The 22,934-nt window shown below is 31.9% G+C and overlaps 2 protein-coding genes across 3 annotated transcripts in view; one reads left to right on the plus strand and one right to left on the minus strand.

Moving 5' to 3' along the window:
* Positions 1 to 282: 282 nt before the first annotated feature.
* LOC126884735 (probable ATP-dependent RNA helicase DDX56) lies at positions 283 to 9,777 on the minus strand. Its single transcript, XM_050650879.1, has 2 exons — positions 8,810 to 9,777; positions 283 to 1,083 (listed from the first exon to the last, which is right to left on the minus strand). Exons 1-2 carry the CDS (start codon positions 9,697 to 9,699, stop codon positions 318 to 320), a joined length of 1,656 nt encoding a protein of 551 aa, XP_050506836.1. The 5' UTR covers positions 9,700 to 9,777; the 3' UTR covers positions 283 to 317.
* A 518-nt stretch (positions 9,778 to 10,295) lies between these two features.
* Positions 10,296 to 22,934, plus strand: part of LOC114337070 (putative autophagy-related protein 11) — a 131,819-nt gene continuing 119,180 nt past the window's right edge. For both annotated transcript variants that reach the window (XM_050650870.1, XM_050650871.1), the window contains exons 1-2: positions 10,296 to 10,587; positions 10,726 to 10,843. In XM_050650870.1, coding sequence (XP_050506827.1) covers positions 10,542 to 10,587; positions 10,726 to 10,843 — 164 coding nt within the window. In that variant the 5' untranslated portion in view covers positions 10,296 to 10,541. The remainder of the gene's footprint in view (positions 10,588 to 10,725; positions 10,844 to 22,934) is intronic.

Here is a 22,934-nt window from a genome sequence, read left to right on the forward strand (position 1 = left end):
GTCACAGCCCAACATGCGTTTCAAAAGCCTGTGATTGTTTGTCCTGTATTTCGACTTTGCAAACAGCTTTACGCATTTTAGCCTTAACCAATCTTATCAATTTATCAGGGATGTGGAAATCATCCATGGCTTCATACAAACAGACACTATCATAAGCAGATTTAAAATCTACAAAAATATGTTATGTGTAGATATATATGTTTCATACATGGATAAGCAGCAGTACCCTAGGAATACTAGAAGAATATAAGAATGTAAGAAGTTTTAAAGCAATTAAACAAATTTGTTTATTAAAAATATTTATTTAGTAACCAAAATTAATGTTTCTTTTTCTTTTTGCTGAAACCTTCAAACTGCATACTTAACAAGGGATTGGATTTTTTCATCTGGAACTTCGCACTAGAACTCTCCGACATTTTGTGATAATCTCTTTTCTTACCTTTTCTACCAATATTTGCTAAACTTTTTAGAGTTGGGGGAACTATATACTCTGGAACATCAAAAAGATGTGGTTGAATTTTAACAGTATGTAAGCTTTTATCATGTCTAAGAACTTGAAGATCTGTAGGATTGTCTTCAAAATAGCTCTTCAGTTTTTGACAATTAAATATTTCTTGTTTAATTTCTTTTAGTCTGGCTTCCCGTACTGCGATTCTAGTAATAGCTCTCCAAGCATCTTTTGCTCTATACCTAAACGATTCTACTTCTTCTAGTTTAAATTGGTAGGACTTAAATATCGATGAATCGTCTTCATTTTGCTTCAATTTCTTCTCAACTTTGTCTCTTAAATGACTCTCCTTCATACTTACAAATGACAAAACACTGCCCTGATTGTTACCTCTAGCTGTTCTTCCTGCTCTGTGGATGTAGGCTTGTACATCAAGTGGGAAATCAAAATTAATAATATTGGCTACATGCTGAAAGTCTATTCCTCTGGAAACACCACTCTCTTTGTCTTTTCTTCTTTTAGTTTTCTTTTCACCTTCTTTTTTCGATACTATAGTTGGTTCTTCCAAAGCATGTTCATCAGATGCTATGATTATGTCATAGATTCCTTGGTTGTATTGATTAACTGAATGGCATCTGTAACAAAATATAAAAAATTATTTAGATTAAAAAAGTACTATTGAACAGTTATTTAAATACTTTTGTTGATAGTGTTGACAATCTGTATCTTTTACTATGTTACATATTATATTGATAATGACTTGGTGATATATTCCATTTTCATTTCATTCTTTTTTATCAACTGTTTTATGTTTTATCAACTACAATTTTTGTTATGAGTTTGGATTGGCAAGGGTCAGCTTCACCAAGAATAAATAAATTAATTAATAGTTATTGGTTGAATAAAATGTATTAGTTGATTATATTTCATTACATTTTAATAACTACTTGTACTTCACACTTAGTTATTTGTTGAGGAACTTCTAGTGTAATGATTTTTCCTTCCTGGCAACCTTCCATAGAGGTATCAATCCGCCAATGAATAAGCAGAATTGTTTATAAAGAAGAAGAAGAAAATAGCTTCAGAACAAGAACAGGGTTTGTATTTTTATATATGTGTGCAATCTACAGCACCAAGGACACTCAGAAATCTTGAAATTCGGTAGGAATTATTTTGCACCTTCTTTAATTCAATGCGGTTCTGGAGAATTTCTATAAACCAAGGACATAATAGAGCAAGGTAATAAGACACTTTTCTTACAATGTGTCAGACTGTTGCCTTCAAAACATTCACGTTTACACTAGTAAACATTTGAAATGATCCTGTAGTGTACAACGAACAGCAATTAAAAATTGATTTTGAACAATGATACTTCTGTTTTTGTGGCTTAGATGATATAATTCTTCTTCTAAAAAAAAAAAAAAAAAATTTTTAGTAAATATACCTTTTACATAGAAGTGGTTTTTACTTCATGTTCCAGTTTGTTTAACTATAAGGTATACAGCCAATCCAGGGAACTACCCCTTTTTAGTATAATTCTTCTTCTTCTTATATTGGGTCTCTTGATCTGTTCTTAACTGATTTTGAGCTTGTATCTGTAGCTGTGATGTTGACTGCCAGCTATCTCACCACCTTTTAACATGTTCCGTGCAGATGGCATACATGCCAGTCACATGATGCCTTCACCAACGTGAGGACAGCGCTCCTGTATGCCATTGATTATACACATTTTTACCGTGTTTTTTGACTGTTCAGAGTATAAGTCTTGCGATCAAACATCAGCATGCAATGTGTTAATAAAGGGCCTTCCTATTAGTCTCTTGCCTGTTATCTTTAAATCTCTGGCTATACAGGCAACTCCCTCTCTGTCCATTCTCGTCACACGCTAATTCCACTCTCGTCTTCTCTGTCTTCCCCACTCTACTATGTCTTGTATGTTACAGAGATCCCCTATTCTGTCGTTCGGTATTCTGTCTCTCGGTGTTTTCCCAGTTATTGATCTCAACGTTCTCATTTCTGATGTTCTCAGTATCCTCTTACTTTCTGCTGTCACATCTTGTTTCTATCATGTATGTCATGATCAGCCTTACACATGATTTGTATATGCATACTTTCCCTTCCAGCCTCATATCTTTATTTCTCCAGATGACATCCCTCAGATATCCTGACATGTAATTGGCTTTATTTGCTTGCTTTTGGACGCTCTCTTTAACAACTCCATAACTACATATTTCGACTCCCAGACATTCGAATCTCGAGACTTGTTCAATTAATTCATTGTTAATTACTGTTTTGCATCTTATGGGTTCCCTTGACACTACCAGGGATTTGATACCAGTTGTTGATATTTTCTTGCTGTAGTTCTTCGCCACTATATTGAAAGTCTGTGCCATTCTTTCTAGGTTCTCCTTGTTATCAGAGATTAAGATTGAGTCATCAGCATAACAAATGATTTTTATTTGTTTTTCGGCCATCTTGTATCCTCTTCCTGTATATGAGATGATATAATTGATCTACTAAATTTTTAGATATTCTAATCGTAGATTATTATACTTGGGAAATAAGCCACAATTTAAGTTGGAAATTAAATTTATTGACATTTCGACTTCCACTTTGGAAATCATTATGGAAATACGAAATATTAATCTTAATATTTAATTTTTGTATTTCGATAACGATTTCTGAAGTAGAAGTCTAAACATCAATAAATTTAATTTCCAACTTAAATTGTGGATTATTTCCCAAGTAAAAATCAAATTCAAATACCTAGATTATTAACCCAATTTTTCATTTTTTCATCCTATTTTTCATATGTATTAGATTTTGATCAGTAATTATTAGATTTTATATATTTAATTTAAGAAAGAACTAGAGATTTGACTTTTCATTAAAAACTGCTTTTTATTTATTCAACAACTTCAACTTTTATTTTTATCAACAACAACCTACTTAAAAACATTTTAAATAACAACCTAAAGGGTGGTTTATATGAACATTACAAAAACATATTCCAATACTCCCACCTTTTTGTTAAGTTGTCAACCCATAAACAAACCTTTTAAATAAAAAAATATAACAAATGTGCACTTTATTGCACTCCGATTGTCTATCTCTTACTTGTCCAGTGTCCAAAACATAGTCAGTGGTGGAACGATGAGTTTCTATATCACCTGCATAATCTGCGTCACTGTATCCATGCATGTTAACTTCATTGTATTTGTAGTAACAATAACTCATGCCATAATTATAGCGGCTGATTACTCCCACCGCATGTGCAATGTCAGGTCTTGACACTATGGCTGTTATGTCAGCACTTACATCTTCTGGTATACTTACAGGATTTGCATTGTGTTGACCAAATCTATCTATTATTTGTTTTATATACCTTGCTTGACTTAACATTGTACCAGCCTCTAAGTTTCTTGTAATTTCTAGTCCAACATAATAGTTCCCAACCGTCACGGTCACTTTAAAACATTCTTTAATCGCACACAAAACTGTCTCTATTGCTAAATTTTTCTCAGAAAGTAACAAACCATCATTAACGTAAATGATTAAGATCACTTTAATATTGTCTACATGTCCAGTATAAACACACTGATTAGCTGATGATTTTTGAAAACCGTAGTTAGCCAAAAACGAGTGGAATTTTCGATTCCAATAGCATACTGATTGTTTTAAACCGTACGACTTTAACTTGCACACTAGTCCGGGTTCACACTTTAGCTCCTGAGGTGGTGACATAAAAATGTCTTCGTCAAGATGTCCATATAAGAATGCAGTTTGTATATCGAACTGCATGTCTGGCTTCTTAACCATAGTCCATGTTTCATGTTTCACTAGTGCATCAAACTCTTCATTTATGGCAGTTTTCCATTTTTCTTTGTCACTACTTGACACTGCTTCTTCATACCTTCATACCAAAATTTACCTCAAAATCATTTAATCTGGCTGGTAAACGTCTATTTCGTTGTGGTCTCAAGTTGGGTATATTGTTAACATCTTGTAAAACTTCTATTTCATTATTAACGTTTATTTGTTCTTCTTGTCTCTCTTCAAGTTCATTTTCATGTACAGTCGAACCCGCTTATTGGAATAGCCTTTGTGCAAGGCAAAAATATTCTTATAACCGGGATATTCTAATAACCGATCATTGGTGGCTAGTCGAAATAAGTGTTACCGAATATACGTAATAATATTATTTACATACTATGCCAATGTGTAGTTTTACATACTATGCCAATATGTAGTTTTATTACATACTATGCCAATATGTATATCATATATGTACCTACATAATCAGTGTATGTAAATGGTTTTAGGTCTTTTTACGTCAATAATACAGTAGTGTAACTAGTACTTATTTATGTATGTGTTAAATACCAAATTACATTACATGTATGTGAATGAATACATTAGGTAATTAATATGAAATGTATGCAATATGTAGATATGTAAATATTTTCTTATTAAAATGCATATATGTATAACAAAATTACTTTTTTTTTCTTGAGAAATTATTGGTAATTATAGCTTTTTCTAATCGGTGTGGTCATCCTTAATCCATTGGTTGAATAGAAGTTTTATTGGCGTCAAGAAATGGATTGTTACATTCTTGTTCTTTTCTCTTCTTTTCGAATTTAACAAAGCCATAATTCCATCTTGCAAACAAGTAGGTACTCTCTGAGTGAATTATAAATAAACTGCTTCTAACAATTTTATAACAGGCAACAGTGCCTTTGTGTAGACAAATAAAAATTATTTTATGACCCATGCATTTGTCCGGAATTGGTATTAACAAAGTAATAAATATTTATTACCCTAATAATATCTAATCCAGCACTACAAACAAGCCCTTGACGACAAACCATAATACCAAACATACATATGTAATTTAAATTTTTAGTAAATTGTAAAAAAAAAATTCTTTGACCTGCAAAATATGCTAATAAGCGGTATTATGTAGTTAGATCCTATTCCAATAAACAGATAAATTTATTAAGGAGTAAATGGAAAGTTTCGGGAACTTGAATTTATATTCCATAAACCGGGATATTCCTATAACAGGGATTCTAATAAGCGGGTTCGACTGTATTTCAAAAATTGTCACATCCTCTTCTGCTGCTATCTTGATCACATTGTCTTTCTTTACACTGTAGGTACATTTTCTCATTGAAAAACACATTCTAGATATCACTATTTTCTGTGTTGTTGGGTTGAATAATCTATAATTTGTAGAGTTTTTGTCATATCCAACAAATATAACCTTCTCACTCTTTGCATCTAGTTTCCTTCTTTTCTGGTCAGGAATATATACATATGCATCACACCCAAACACTTTCATGTGGTCAAATACAGGTTTCTGCCCTGTCCACTGTTCATAAGCTGTAGAACCTGGTGTCTGTTTGCTTGTAATTCTGTTGCAAATGTAAATGGCAGTATTAACTGCCTCTGCCCATAGTCTCTTATCTACTCCAGATTGGTATAACATACATCGAACCATTTCTACAATCAATCTGTTATCTCGCTCAGATCTGCCATTTTGCTCTGGAGTGTATGGTGCTGTGGTTTCTGACTCTATACCTTCTTGCTCTAAATACTCTTTGAAAGCATTATTTGTATACTCAGTACCATTATCTGTATGCAGTTTTTCAACAGAGTAGCCATACTTTGCCTTTATTTTGCTATTATACACTTTGAAACAATCTAGTACATCTGCTTTATGTTGAATAAAATATGCTACTCTATACCCGGTGTACTCATCTTTGAATGTTACAAAGTAACGTGCTCCTCGTACAGATTCAGTTTGCATAGGTCCACAAACATCACTGAATATTCTTTTTCCAGGAGGTAACTTAGTGTGTGGTCTCTCTTTAAAAGTCTTCTTATGTTGTTTTCCCATCAAACAACCTTCACACACAAAATCTTGTTTCTTTTCTGTAACACCTTTGATTAAGTTCATTTTTACCATTTCTTCTAAATATTTCTTATTAACATGTCCCAATCTTTTTATGCCATATCTTTAAATCATCTACTGTAGTCACACATGCATTATATATTATTGTGCGAAACATCATTTTATATGTGTTGTTTCTATCCTTTATACCAACTGCTGCTAGATTCTCATTTTCATATACTTTGGCTTCATTGTTAATCTTAATTACACTCATACCTTTGTTTGTCAAAACACCTTCTGAAAATAAGTAAATTCTTTCTCAACTGTGGGATATATAGCACATCATTTATAGTGGATTTAAACCATTGTCCATTGATCAACTTCTCTATTTTAACAGTTCCCTTACCTTGTACTGGTAGTGTTTGATTATTGCCAAGTGATACCTGTGATGTAAAAGTTCTGTCAATATTAAAAAAATATTCTTCCCTGTAACACATATGTGCTGATGCACCACTGTCCATAATCCAATCATCACTTGTATCCACTTTTTCTAGCTGTTTTTCTTCTATGTTGAATGCACTCTCATTATTAACATTATAATATGTGCTACTCGAAGAACCACCATGCTGATTTTCTGTAGAGTTGCCAGCTTGAGCTCTGTCATTCTTTTTGTAACCTTTTCTGTAGTTACTAAAGCCACCTCTGCCTCGATTATGACTTCTATATGACCTGCTACTACTGTTTTCTTGTTCATTATTTTTCTCTCTGCAAAATTTGACAATGTGCCCTCGGTTTCTACATCCAAAACATATTACAACCCTTTCTTGACCTTTCTGATCATATTTTCCTTTAAATGACATTGTTGCCAGTGCTTGTTCTGTCTCTTCATATACAGTTGAGTTCATTTCTTCATCTAACAGTCTTGCGGTGAGGTTACCTATAGTTTCTTTAGCACTGTCTACGGACAACCATGCCTGTCTAACTTTTCTGTACTTTTGGGGCAATGTACTCAGTATTTTTGTCATAATACAAATATCACTCACATCATCACCTACTTCTTTAATTTGCTTAGCAAGATTCTGCACTTTTGCTATGTGTTGAGCGATAGTATCTAGGCTACTCATCTTATATTGATGAAACCGTTCATTCAACATCATTTTATTTGATCCTGATTTCTACTCATAAATAGACTCAAGGGTCTTCATAATCTCTTTAGCAGTATTACAACTTTCAATCAAAGTAATCTGATTTAAACTCACTGCAGATGTTAAAGTGAACATAGCCTGGGCATCCTTTTTAAACCATGCCTGTAATTCGTCTCCTGCTACTTCTGGTTTGATTAACGAGCCATCAATAACTCCATAAATACCTTTTGCTCGTAAGGCACATTTTAGTAGGAACTTCCACTGTTGAAAGTTAACGCCATCAAATTTACCAACTGTGGATATATCTAATTTGTCACCCATTATTTTTTTTTTTGCTTCAAATTTCCGGCGACACACGCCACTCTAGTTCTTTCTTTCACTGGGTCTAGTTCTTTCTTTCAAACCCTTATACTTCGGACACACCAGCAAAGTCTTTAAATATACTTTCTTGCTGTATCGGACACACCGATACTTTAAACTAAATATACGCAGTAGTTAAGTATGATCTGGGGCCACATAACCTATTAGATTTTATATATTTAATTTAAGAAAGAACTAGAGATTTGACTTTTCATTAAAAACTGCTTTTTATTTATTCAACAACTTCAACTTTTATTTTTATCAACAACAACCTACTTAAAAACATTTTAAATAACAACCTAAAGGGTGGTTTATATGAACATTACAAAAACATAGTCCAATAGTAATCATGTGAAGTATGACACTGAAGTGCTAATGAAAGTTATGTTGGCTAATATTCAATTGAGATAAATGCATTTGAATGATGTTTTGTATTCGCGGTGTGCAAGTACTTGGAAGGGATACGCGAAACGATCGTGCACGAATGGTGGAGAAATATTGCAACTTTCTTAAATAATTCATATTGTCAACTGAAATTGTCAAATTGAGGTACATTTCATACCTATTGTCATTTAAGAAGAAACATTATATACTGTTCACAATATTGATAATATATGCAATTATTATATAAAGGTGAATTTAATTAATTGTATTTTGCTTGCAATACTGCATTTTAATAACTAATTTTATTTACTACATACAATTGTTTATGTTTGAATAACACAACCTAAATCTTATTTTTTCTTCTTATTTTTTTTTGGACTATGGCCTTGACAATTATCCAGTAACCAGGACCATATGATTGGCCAATATAATTAAAAGTGCGAATAAAAGTTCAGAGCGTAGAAATAGGTGTCGCTTTTCCGAACTTGCACGGTCCCAATAAATTTGATAAACAAATATATTAAGTATGTATTCGATGATATTTATATAGGGACAGAAATCTACACACAGACTTACCTTATTGTAGCAGGCAACTCAGAATTCAAAACACAAGTTCTAATGCCAAACTGCTCCAAAAACAATTTAATTTTGTAACATTTATCCACTGAATTAACAAAAATGATAGTCTTTCCTCTTATCAAATGCAGTTTTAACAGTGTGTAAAGTATTGTAGCTTTATCCATTTCTTCAGCATTTAAATGGTAATGGGTTAATTGACTAGAAGGGGCTAATTCTGGTTCCTCAAGCTTAATGGAAACCGGATTGTGGAGAATGGAATTCTTCAAACTTTTAACATCATCACTCAAAGTAGCAGATGCCAAAATGGCCTGATAGATTTTTGGAAAATGGGTAATGAGTTCCTTCATTTCTTCTTCATAACCAAAAGAAAATACCAAGTCTGCTTCATCTATTACGACTAACTCTAGTGACTTTTTAAGATTTAAATTATCTGCCTTTATATGCTGCAACGTCCTTCCTGGTGTTCCGACAACTATATCTGGTTTTTCAACTAACAACGGTTTCTGTATACTCAAATCGACTGGTAACGAAATATCAATATATCTCACTTCTCTAGAACATTTTGTAGTTAGATCTTTTATTACACCACATATTTGATGGCACAATTCTCGACTGGGGGCTAAGATCAATGCTTTAGTTTCTTGTTGAGCAGCTGTCTGTTTAATGTTCAATAGCTTTTGTATTACTGGTAAAAGAAAAGCGGCAGTTTTACCTGATCCAGTCCTGGCCCTTACTAAAACATCTTTTCCTTCTAACAATAAGGGAATTACTTTTTCTTGAATTACGGTTGGTTGTAGCCATCCCAGTTTTGCTATAGCTTTAAGAAGACGGTCGTCCAATTCCATCTCATGGAATTGAACTGTTTTCACGTCTGTATCTTCAGACATGTTCTTTATTTTTGAAAGAATTTTAGTTTTTACCCCTTCACGTGTTATGTAAACATAACCAAAGATTCAGGAAGGGGTGATCATAACCTCAGTTTCCTATTCTTCTTTTTTGAATTCAGTTGCGTTTTCCATAATTCAAAAAATTCATACATTTTTAATGAATTTATCACTTTTCTTTGAGATACTTCTACGCTTTTCCTAATATCTGTTGGTTTCACAATAATTGTTACTTGTTTTAAATGATTATCTTTTCTCTTTCTCATAATTTGTCTCTTTTAATTATCCTGCTACGTATTTGCCATGTTCAAATTTTTGTTATTCTATTAAAGGTGTGTATTCTTCAATTATTGTGAATACGATTGTAAAGTTATGGCTAATAAGTATGTTCTCTTGTTATAATATTATTGTTAATTCTGAAGTTAAGTGTGAAGTAATGCAATAATAATTATTACAAGATGGAATAAAATCTATGTGTAATGTTGGTTATCTATACGTAGGCTAAAACAAAAGAAAACAAATGGGGATTGTTCTTCTGTTTTATTTTTAGAATTTTCTGATAGGCCTCTGACAGATCACATCCGTCGGCTGTCGGTATGTCATTCTAACAAAAACACGCCTGCGTAAAGAAACCTATAAAATTTAAAACTTGTTTGGGTGTGAAAAATGGTAGAGGAATGTTGTGAGAATATTATTAATACCGTAAGATTTAATAAACAAGTATTATAAGTGTCAAAGGTTTATTCAAATAATACTAATTTAAGTTATAGTTATTAGTGTTTGTGTTACAAAGAAATATTTTTTGTGAGTTTTTTTTTGCTATTTTTTGTTAACATAACTAAGAAATGAGTAAAGATACGCAAAACATGGCTTTGGACATGAGTGGTTCCGGTGAGTATTATTTATAAAAGTAATAACAGTCATGTAAAGCATGGTCAGTCAGTTTCACTTTCATCCTTTTCTTGTACAAAAATTAATGGTTTAACCTATCTGCGAAACGTTTTTCATGCTCTTTTTTCCACATTTCAGATATTACAATGGAAGTAGTTTTGAAAAACATATACACTTCATGTGACCCAAATAACCTGAACAGTGTCCCTACCTCAGAACTCATTGAGTTTATCAGACCCTACATGCTGGAAGATCTGTAAGTGATATTGATAATATTACATATTATTGTTTATAACCTTGCAGACTACATTCTTAAACTGGTTTTGTGCATCCAAAAGAAACAGAAAGTGGTTACCTACTTACTTAATTTTGTAATTGTTTACAGTAAGTCACTTAAGTCAGGTGGATATGGGTATTCAAGCTGATTTCAAAATCATTTAAAAGTAAAATCATGCTTCTAACAGTAAAGTGTTGATAATTATTCTATTTGTATTGAATATCTGTGTCACTCAGATACTGTTACTGGTCTAAAAATGACTTTCTGATACATAAATTTGAATAACAGAAAAATTTAGTGAAGTATCTAAAATATTAACACGTTGGCTGCCATAATGTTAAAAAAATGGGTCCCTATGGCTAGGAGGCTCCCGTTTTTGAGACAACTACAATGTGTCATGGGGCTGTTATCGAAAACCACATTAGACACAACAATTGTGTCACACAGCAGCCAACGTTTTAATATTACTATTGATCCAACATTTTATGTAGAAACAATTCTTACTGTGATTCAAAATAAGCTAATTTGGCTAAATTTGAATTTCCATCCAGTCATAGCTACATGAAGATACAGACCCATGAAGGTTTTGCAATATTCTAAATTCCCATCTTATACCCAAGCTCTATTTAGTCCTTAACACTCTGTTCAATTGTCTTCTAAACGAAACTAACTACGATGATTAGTAAAAGTGTTATATTATAGTGATAAAGTGTTAGTTCCTTTCTATTATTTCATTTAATGATTATTATACTAATACCCCAGTCAAGGAAGAAAAAAAGCTGATGAAAAATTTATAAAGATGTGTACAGCTGATTTTGCTTTGCTTTTTTTAATAATCTTAAAAAGTTAAAATATTTTTTTTGCTTATAAAACATTTCTTATACATTTTAGAGAAAAATAATTCAAATAAAAGTTGTAGATCAAAAAACTTCTTTATATTTGAGAATTTTCAAATTAAAATTAATAAACAATTGCCCAGATAACTTCAAAAAACCCTTATTTTAACAGTAATTTATAAATTTTATTTGTTTTTTGCATAAGTTCAAAATCGTGGCAGTTTTATGTCATTATTTTTAAGCTATATTAAAAATACTTGCAAAATTGGTATGTTGTTTCCTATTGGTCACAGAAGGTTCTATTTTGTTAGAAAGTGTGTTTTTCAACCATTTTTCTCTAAAATGTATATGTATGAGAAACATTTTAAGTATAGGCAAAAAATATTTTTTTCACTTTTTAAGATTGTTTAAAAAACAAAGCAAAATCAACTGTACCTCTTTACAAATTTTTCATCAGCTATCACTCATATACTTTTTAGAACCTTCAAACTGGGCGGCTGCCCAGGGGGCAAATTTAGGGACAGCCAATATTTACAAATTTTTTCTAGCAAGTGAGGAAGGGGTTGATCTTGCCCAGGGCGGCAAAATCACTAGGGCCGGGCCTGCTATACTTAATCTATAATAAAAAATGGACAGAAGTAGAACTGATTGTTTGCGCTGAAATATTTATAAAAATTGGCCTGTTCCTATAGTAAAACAAATATAAGTTAGGGACCGTTCAAGTATTACGTAACACAGGTTGGGGGGGGGGGGGTCAAAAATCTTCAAAAATTGCATTACGTAATAGTTAAACGTCCATTACAGTGCGTTACCTAGGGGGGGGTCAATAATCGCGTTAATACTTGAACGCTCCCTTATGTAAAAGTGGGAATTTGCAAAAAAGTTGTAGAAACAATGCTTTGGATTTCTTTTGTTTTTGCATAATTTTGCGATTCAGTTAGTGTCTCAAAAACTAGAAAATTTTCAAAATTGTATGGAGTAGTAAATTATTTTATCATATATCTTAGATCCAAGTTTTCTTTAGAATTTTAGCTCTCTTTATTCAGTTGTCTTGTAAACTAATTGACTAGGATGTTAAAGTAACATCAAAGGTTAGTTTCTTTTCTATTATTTTATTCCACAATTATTATTCCTTAAAACAGTGGTGAATAGATGGACAAATAAAATTCTCCCCCCTCCACCAACAAGGTCCACAATTAAAGTAAAAAAACTGTTTTAAAACATAAAAAAATATATTAGCTGACATGACGCTTAAACTATAGACAGACAAATTCAACCCAATAAGCCCTCTAATTAGGAAAATTAATACATAAACACTATTCCTCCCACCATGGCAAATGCCTTGATTCATCACTGACTTACATTTAAGTATACTAAATTACATGTTTGATGTATGGGATAGTAAGTACTTTTCCTATTATAACTGTTTAGGGATTGGATCTGTTGGATTTAGAAGAGTGTTTTTATTTCCTTAATTCTCCCCTATAAATCCTTATTGGGGGATCTATTCAAAAATGGCTAAGTTGGTTATAATCCAGAATGTAGATTTTTGTTCTATAATAGAATAGAAAGTACAGTCAAAACCGTTTATAACGAACTTCAAGGGACTGGTGGTTTTTGTATGTTGTAGCCAGTGTTCTCTGTAAGCGGTTCTAGCTGTTAAAACGAACAGGTTGCTATAAACGATATTACACTGGTAGCAACAGTCAGTTCGTTGTAACTTTATGATGCAAAAATGTGTAACTTAATCTATAGGTACTTATAATAATATTATGTTATAACGTATTACACATATGTTAATATGTTACTAACATATGTGTTTATTGTAAATTTAAATATGTACATACATACATATAATAATATGAACATATTGGAATTCGTACAGGTAGTCAATAAACAATACTCATAATATAATGGGTTCTAAAATCGTTGTATTATAAAAGTATGGCCATACGTACACTATTTATTTTTAAAAAGACCAAATAATGGCAATTACACCATTGGGCCTTTTGGGCCAACTGGTGTAATAATGTAAACAAAATCTTGTGATAATGGACTAGGAAGTCTAGTGTCTAAAGGACTTACAAATGAACCCAGCCCCGATGTACCATAATAACCATAAATTAATAAAACCTTCCTTTTCATTTCGTGGTGGTACCTCCGAGAAGTACAATACAATGCCCATTTTCGTAACTTTACAGGAAAGCAATTTTAAACTGTTTTCAACAGAAAGTGTTATTTATTGGGATATGGAAACAACATTATTTTAGGACATTGTCTAATCTATTGTCATTTAAATCATGCATTTGTTATAATTGTTTATTATATAGTGTGTAAAAAGGTCATAATTTAAAAAAAAATGGATGTTGTATCTCTCCGAAGTGCAGATATGTATGCTGTAACCAATATTTCAACTGCTAGTGTTCCAAGAAATGTGTTTGCTATAACCGATTTGTTCGTTATAAGCAATGTAAATGCTTTTTTTATATATCATTTCACTGGGCCTACTATTTTGTTTGTTATATCCGATTGTACAGCCGGTTCCTAAAAAAACTGATACGACTCTTAGTAAGATTTGATCATGTTGAGCAGTGTATTTGATTGACCTGACATTATATTTATTATGACAGACAAATAATAAAATAAACAAACAACAAACAACTGATTCATGAAAAAACTAATAAGTATTTTAGAAAAATTTAAACGCAGGATGAAAGATTACGTTATTACCGGGGGCGGAAAGCCCCTTAGAATAAACAAGCAGTTTCTATTGAATGAAATATTTGAAATTAAATATCACACTTTTTTTATTTTCAGCCCTGTAACTTATTAAAATAAATATTATAGAAGTTTTCAGGGACTTTCAGCCCTCGGTAATAATGTAGTCTTTCATTCTGAGTTTAAATTTTTCAAAAATATTTATTAGTTTTCTCAGGATTCGAAAAAAAAATGAATACAATTAAAATACATTGAGAATTTTGACATGCGTCACAATTTTGCATTAACTCAATTGTAAAATTCTAAACTGTTGAATTCCAGCTTCCCTAATTATTTGGCATCAAAAGACATTAGAAACTACATTGAAATCTGTATTGAAAACAACTGTTAAAATTGGTCTACGTAATTAAACATATTCCAAAATTTTGTAAAAATGTAATAAATTTCAGTTTTCAGCCCAAACTTAGGCCACACACAATGCAATAATGTTCACATTTTTGAACTGTCAATATTTTTATTTTATCATCTATTGTTTAAAAACAATACAGTTGATAAGATACCCTCAGTTGCGGAGAAAGTATTAATAATAAAGATTAATAATAAAGTCTAATAACCGTGGAACAGAATAAGCTATCTGACAAATTTTAAGATTTGGCAGTGACATTGACAGTATGTAAATATTAAGTATTTATCCTTCAAAATACACTGCTCAATTTTCTACAAAATACGCGTCAAGAGTCGTATCAGTTTTTTTTGGAACCAGGTGTACATTGTAGCCGGTGTCGTTGTAAACGATTTTGACTGTACTTAGTCAATTTAATAAACATTGGTTTTAATAGAACTTCTATTAAAACCAATACAGTATAAAAAATATGTACCTACAGTATAAAAAATTCGATATAAAAGTTTAAGATATAAGTAATTAAAATTGCATAAATGTAAAGAATAAGAATCATATTTTGGAAAAAGTCAGTATATTATAAAAAGGTCACTCAAATAAAATATTATAAAAGTCCACTCAATGAAAATGCCACTGAATCTCTAAAAATCATACGAACAAGCTGAAGTTTGCTGGGAATGTCAATCTTGGACCCCAAAAAAGATGCAAAAAAAGTTTGCAACTCCTACCACCGGGCTTCCTCCTAAAACACCCCTCTTAAAAGGGAAAAACAGAAAACATAGAGTTACATACTTACTAAGAATAAGTTTAAGTTCATGATTTTTTGGGCATATTTCAAATGCCTCATATTTGTTGCCAAAACTAAAAATCTAAATTTTATGTTATAGGTTTTGAAGGTTGTAAAAATAGAAATTACACAGCCACAAAAAATGGCAAAAATCACGCAACGTTTATTTAACAGCTTTACAGAAACTAGCTTTATTTCCTCCAAAACACAATAGCTGTACTCTTCGTCTTTAAAATGAATTTTTATTTTTTTTTTCGCCAGGACACTGATCAAAAGATATCGATTTTCTACCATCGAGATGATACAAATTGTATTTAAAAAATTTATATCCTGCGAGTAACCGACATTCAAAATTGCTGGTCGCTTTGAGCGTTGTTTCTGAGAGAATGGCCTCTTCTACACAAAAAGTGCTAATAAACTTTTTGTTTAAAATTATCTCAGCTACACTTCTTCTTTGAAATAGTTTTTTCTACGGTGTACAGATTCTTACAAAGTACCTACATCATTTTTCGATTTTTCCTTTTTCGTTTTCCCGGTTTCAGGGGAGTTTCAGGTGGAAGCCCGGGGCAGGAGTCTCAATTTTTTTTACATTTTTCTTGGGGTCCCTAAACTAACATTCTCGGCAAAAATCAGCTTGTTCGTCTGGTTTTTACCTTTGACGACTGGACTACCTCTTTTACTAAATTCAAATGATTTTAAAAACTCCAAGGAGCTATCTTTCTATTGCGAAACATAAATATTATTATAGTCTATTTTTCAACTGTTATCTTCAATTAAAAATTAGAAAATAAATGTTTTATTGTCAACAGAAAATCACTGTGACTTGTCCCTATTTTTCATAGTAGCCCTACTATAATAATGTCTATAATAAACAATATAAAAACTTTTATTCTAATTGGAAACTCAAATTCAGATAATGGTTTTTTTAATAGCTTCTACCAACTTTTCATTCAATACTTTGGACCAGACATCATTTTGTTATGCAAGTGATTAGCATACATTTAATAATTTAATTATATGATTCTGTATATAACAAAGGTAAAGGTATCAATATCCAACTATTTATATTTCATTGTTCATCAGAATTGTAATTTGGATATTGAATGGTACTTTCCAACCAATCCATAAATTTTAGTAAATAAATTCAATTTTTTTTTATTATGAAGGTTGACAAATAGCTTCATTTCCTCTCAAAACATTTTAAGGGGGTAGGCGGAAAATTTCGACACCAATGCTTTTTGAATGCATTCATTCTTTTCAAATCCTGAGAAAACTAATAAGTATTTTTGAAAAATTTAAACACAGAATGAAGCATTACGTTATTACCGAGGGCCGAGAGTCCCTGAAAACTTCTATAATGTTTATTTTAATAAGTTACAGGGGTGAAAAAAAAAAGAGAAAATTTAGTGTGATTTTTAATTTTAAATCTCTCATTCAAAAGAACGTTTTGTTTATTCTAAGGGTCTTTCGGCCTTCGGTAATAATGTAATCTTTCATTCTGCCTTTTTACTTTTTCAAAAATATTTATTAGTTTTCTCAGGATTCGAAAAAATTAATGCATTTAAAAAGCATTGGGGACGAAATTTTGCGCCTACGCCCTTAAAATCACGTAATCACGTTTTGTATTTTTCTTAAATTATTAAATTATAAACATCGGTGAAACTAAATGTTTCCACTGTATATACTTCATATTAGTTGAGGAAATTATTAATAGCAGCCGTAATGGTAAAGCCTCAGGATCGGACTGTATCAATATGGAGCTTATAAAATATGGTGGTGAAGAATTAAAAGATAAATTATACAATTTAATAAAAGACATATGGAACGAAGAAAAAATGCCGGAAGAATGGTACAAAGGACAAATTATCACGATTCATAAAAAAAGGAGATCAACAGATGTGTAATAACTACAGAGGACTGACGCTATTAAACACAGCATATAAAATCATGTCCGCCTTAATACAACGAAGACTGACCGAAGCTACCACGAATATCATAGGACACTATCAATGCGGATTTGTTAAGGGAAAGTCTACAACAGATGCCATACATACGGTTAAACAAATTATGGAAAAAGCTCATGGATATAAAATAGAAATTTAACTGCTTTTTATAGATTTTCAGCAAGCATTTGATAAAATAAAAATATCAAAATTAATGGTAGCTCTGAAAGAAATGAGAATACAAAATAAATTAAGAAGATTAATACAAATGACAATGAGTAGAGCTGTAGTTAGTATAAAAACTCAAGTAGGCGACACAGAAGAATTTGTCATCAATAAAGGCGTGAGACAAGGAGATTCATTATCAGCAACTCTGTTTAATCTTGCCCTAGAATACATCGTCAGGAAGATCAACAAAGGCACCCTCCGAACGAGAGAAGGACAAATAATAGCATACGCTGATGATATTGTGCTAATAACAAAAAATAGAAAAACAATGGAACGAATGTTAAACGAAATGGTAACAGAAGGAAAAGTAATGGGATTAAAAATAAACCAAGAAAAAAACAAAATAATGAGATTTGACAAAAACTTTGAAAAGAGAAAGGTTAGAGTAGGAGAATACACTTTTGAAGAAGTCGAAAAATTTAAATATTTAGGAATATTAATAACAAACAATGGAGAAAGAGAAACCGAAATCAAAGAAAGGATTATTACAGCAAATAAGAGCTTCCATGCAAATAAAAAAAATTACTTAAAAATAAGTTATTGAGTAAGATATCAAAAATGAAAGTATACAAAACAATAATTCGACCGACGATAATGTATGCAGCCGAAACTCTTAGCATGACAAAAAAACAAGAGGAAAACCTTAGAATACAAGAAAGAAAAATACTAAGAGTAATACTAGGACCAATAAAAATAAGTGACAATGAATTTAGACAAAGAACGAACCTTGAGCTACTGGAAGAAATTAAGGAGGATATAGTGTGTAAAATAAAACAGCAAAGAGCAAAATGGCTAGGACACATATGGAGATCCGGATCAACTACGACGATATTCTCAATATTGGAATGGACACCAGCTGGCAAGAGAAGCCGTGGAAGACCAAGAACTACATGGTTACAAGAAGTAGTAAGTGATCTCAACAAGGCGGGAATACGACATTGGAAACAAAAAACCAGAGACAGGAAAGAGTGGAGAAAAATAACCGAGAAAATTAAATAACGAACATGAGGACTGATCTACCTCAAACCATAGATCTAGAGAGCGTAAGCGGCGTAACCCCTAAAGGGGTGTTTAGCCACTATATATATATACTTCATATTACAACCTTTAAAGATATTTTTATTGGTGATGGTCTCCCATATAGTTATTCATTTCCAAAGTTTCTTGCGTATCAATATAGCTACTCCCTGTTGAGCCCTGTTGTCCTTTGGTACCCTTACTCGCCAGCCGAAGCTAGTGAGGGCATTCCCCTATCCGTAAACTGAAGACGCGCTCTCTAGGGGATACAGACTCCTCTGAGGGCAAGTTTAAGGCCACACCTACATTGGATCCGTATTTCTCCGATCAGATCAGATCCGATATAGACCGATTTACATTTGTTCCGTTAATCTCCGACCACCGACAATGAGTTCCAATGAAAATATGTTTATGTGTTGGCTGTTGTTGAGACACCTAGTACCCATTAGAATTTTATAACCAAAGTGAAATTGACCATACCAATAAAACTATTTACCTAGAGGGACAGAATAGGAAACAATAATTGTTTCCTATTCTGTGCTAGCGGTATTAAATTTTATACCTGTGTAAATAAAGAGATTTTGTAACCATTATATTCAAGACAACATTATAAAATATCTATCTTGTAGAGATACATATTATAAAATTAAATATTAAGATTTGGAAGCTATTTATTGTTGATTTATTTCATGAATTAGTTAAAACAAAAAATTCAATTACTTATATGCAAAAACCGGAAAGAAACCAAACACTTCTCGATGAGAATAGGGGAGAAGCTACTCCCGGCGTCGGCCGATATCGGATCTGATCTGATCTGATCGGATCGGAGAAAAACGGATCCAATGTAGGCACCCCCATTTAATACTATGGGTTTATTGTTTATTCCAACGTCGGATCTGATCTGATCGGACAAAAACGGATCCAATGTAGGTGCGGCCTAACAATTGTATTTTTAAAAGATGGAGCTTAATCACCAATCGGGCGAAATCACACAACAACCTGTGAAGGAAGGCAACAGAGACCCAGAAAACAAAGAAAAGGCCGAGTGATTTCCCGCGAAGACGGATCAGAAGAAGCAGGCCCAGCAATAGGGATTTTGCCGCCCTGGGCAAGATCGGCGACCACCGCCCCCCCCCCCTTGGTAGACTCAAAAACTCAAAAATTTTATGTTCATGTCGTTTCAAATTTCACTATGGCTCTTAATTTGCTGAAATCTATCACTTAATGCATTAACGGTTGTGTCTATAATTTTTAAATACAAATCAACTTTATATGTCTCTGGATCTAGGTCCATACTTTCATCTTCAGCCTCATGGCTTAATTGCCTTTTCACTTTTCTCGTTCTTGCTATTACTGTGTCTCCGATTTCCGGGTTCTCAATTTCTAACTCTTTTGTCTGTCAAATAGCCCTGGAATTTTAAATCACTTGCCGTGAGATTTTAAATTGATACACTTCTATATCAATACCCTGCAGTAATTTGCTGACTACGTCGATGTGAAGTAAAATGTCATGCCATATTACCACAGACCAAAGAAAAGTAAAATAACGTATTTGAATTACCAAACAGCTTGCCTCATGAGAAACCATTTTATCGTTGTTATTATTGACACTGGTTTCTACAAGATCATCGTAGATTTCTTCAATTTGGTATCTGGTGGGAGTAATTGCATCAATTCTACTTTCCCATATAGTTTCGGACAAATTTTTCAATGTTAGGGTAGGCTAGAAATATGATTTTTCAGTATAGCCCAACGATGAATAGATGCTGAGAAGAAATTGTAAATTTTTGTCACCAAGGAAAAGGAAGAAACTGCAAACTGAGAGGCTTTAACAGCATCGTTCACGACTAAGTTGTTTCAATGTGAATAGCTAGAACATTGTACAAAAAATGCTCTAGGATTCATTTTCAAAATTCTGTTTTGACCTCCCAAGTTCTCCCCTTTCATGTTTGCAAATTATTATATTCTTTCCATATCTTCCAAAGGTATTCCCAGTTCATTCAGTTTTTGCAAAATATCTTCTGTAAATCACAAGCTTGTGGATTCAGGTACAGGCACAAATCAAAGATCTGCAATTTTAACACTTTGTGAACAGTAACCTATATCGACAAAACGTACAACAATAGTTATCTGTTCAATTCCAGAAATATCAGGTGTACAATCTAAAATTATGCCATAATACTTTGCTGATTTCAGAAAGTTTTTAATTTTGATTTGGTCATGGAGGAGCTGAATAATTTCGTTTTGAATACGTTTTCTCAAGTAGTAACGCTGCTTGTTACTACCATTCGTTGTTCTCCTAATGTGCTTTTGTAAAACAGAATCAAGTTTTCTAAAGAGCTCAACAAGCTTTAAAAAATGACCATTGTTGTGATGACAAATTTTATCAGAATCGCCCCTCACTATTCTGATCCCACTATTCTTATGCGATGAAGAAGAAGGCGACATTGTCTATCTCCCGTCGAATGAACCTTGCAATTGTTATGGTTTCACTTATTTAATTCTCGTTTTTACTGTTGCGTTTTTACTGCTTTTGTTCATAATATTGATTTTTTATAATATTAAAAAACAAATTTATTATTTCTTCAATTTCAAAAATTGGCTGTACTCTTAAATTTGCCGCCCCAAAATTATCCGCTCTGGGCAGCCGCCCAGTTCGCCCACCCCTGGGGCCGGGCCTGAGAAGAAGTCATATTTATGAGCGGCTTATACTAATGGTACAATTTTCAAATTGTTGTTAGTTTCAATGTCATAGCAAGTTTGTAACAGTGTGTACCTAGTTTATTTAACATAATACAAAAGAAAAAAAAAGAAAAAACTATTTTATGCTCAAAATAACTATCATAGTGAATTAAAATTACTGATTACACTGTAAAAATTGTTCAAAAGGTTTTTTTGTTCTCCTTTTTCTTGCTCAGCATCGAATTCTCAATCAAAATCCTCCATCTATGAAACGACCTAGCTCCAATTTTACTATATTTGCAACCTTTGCTATATTGATAGTGTAAATTAGTATAAGCTGATAAGGCTTATATTAGCAAATAAAGTTATTGCAAACAAAATATTCATAGTGTATAACATAAATATTTGAGCATAATTTAGTTTCTATAATAATACTAAAATTATATTATAGTCTAGTAAAATAAAATTACACTACATGTAAATCAAAATTTAAATTCGTACAGGTTGAAACAAATTTTATATCAAAATTTAGGTGGGTACAAAAGATATTTTCAAGAAAGTATCCAAATCATACAAGGGGATCATTGTTTAAATAATTAAAAAGGGGTCATTTTTGCAAAAAACTTACTTTTTTTAACAGCTGAGGTCATGCAATAACTAATGAAGGTGTATAGGATTATTTTCTGCAAAGTTGAAGGGTAAATTTTTCACATAAGACTTACAAAATTAAATTTGACCCCCTATTTATTTAAATAATTATACATAAATCTTTAAAAACAAATTTGCAAAAAATTATTTTTAGCGTTTTAAATAAGCACTATAAAATACCTTATTTTACAGGAGAAGTTGCGCAAGGTTATCAGTATTGACAAAAAAAAATTGATCCAAAAATATTTAATATTTTTTGAGATATTGAATTTGTTTATTAAATGTTACTCTATTTTCAATTGCAAAAACGCGGTTGTTGCCAAAGAAGTATTCACCTGTATTAAATCTTATTATTTTTATTTTTTTGTATATTTTCGATAAATTTATCGATAAATTCAAATTTCAATTACACTTCCCCCTAAAATGGCATTTGAAAATTATTCAAATTTGTATATAATTTGTTTTTTTAATAACGTCGCGGGGATTAAGCATTTTGAAATACCGTTTCGATAATTGGATTCCTGGTAATTTTTCACTAATTAACAAATTTTTTTGTCTTTTTTTCCTCTTCTTTTTTTTTCTTGGAGTTATATTACTACGGGCCCTTTTAGTGTTAAGTTTCATTAAGAATGTCGAATCTCTAAGTTGTAGATTCTAGACCTAAAAATATTAAGATTGGTCTAAAATCACTTAAATAAAATGTGGCTACTTACTGAGTTACAGGGTGTTTTATTTAAAAATTATTTTTACCAAGTACTTTCAAACTATTTGACGTATCCTTATCATACTTGGCAGAAAGTGTGGGTACTAT

The sequence above is a fragment of the Diabrotica virgifera genome, chromosome 5 (assembly GCF_917563875.1).
Source record: "Diabrotica virgifera virgifera chromosome 5, PGI_DIABVI_V3a".
NCBI lineage: Eukaryota > Metazoa > Arthropoda > Insecta > Coleoptera > Chrysomelidae > Diabrotica > Diabrotica virgifera.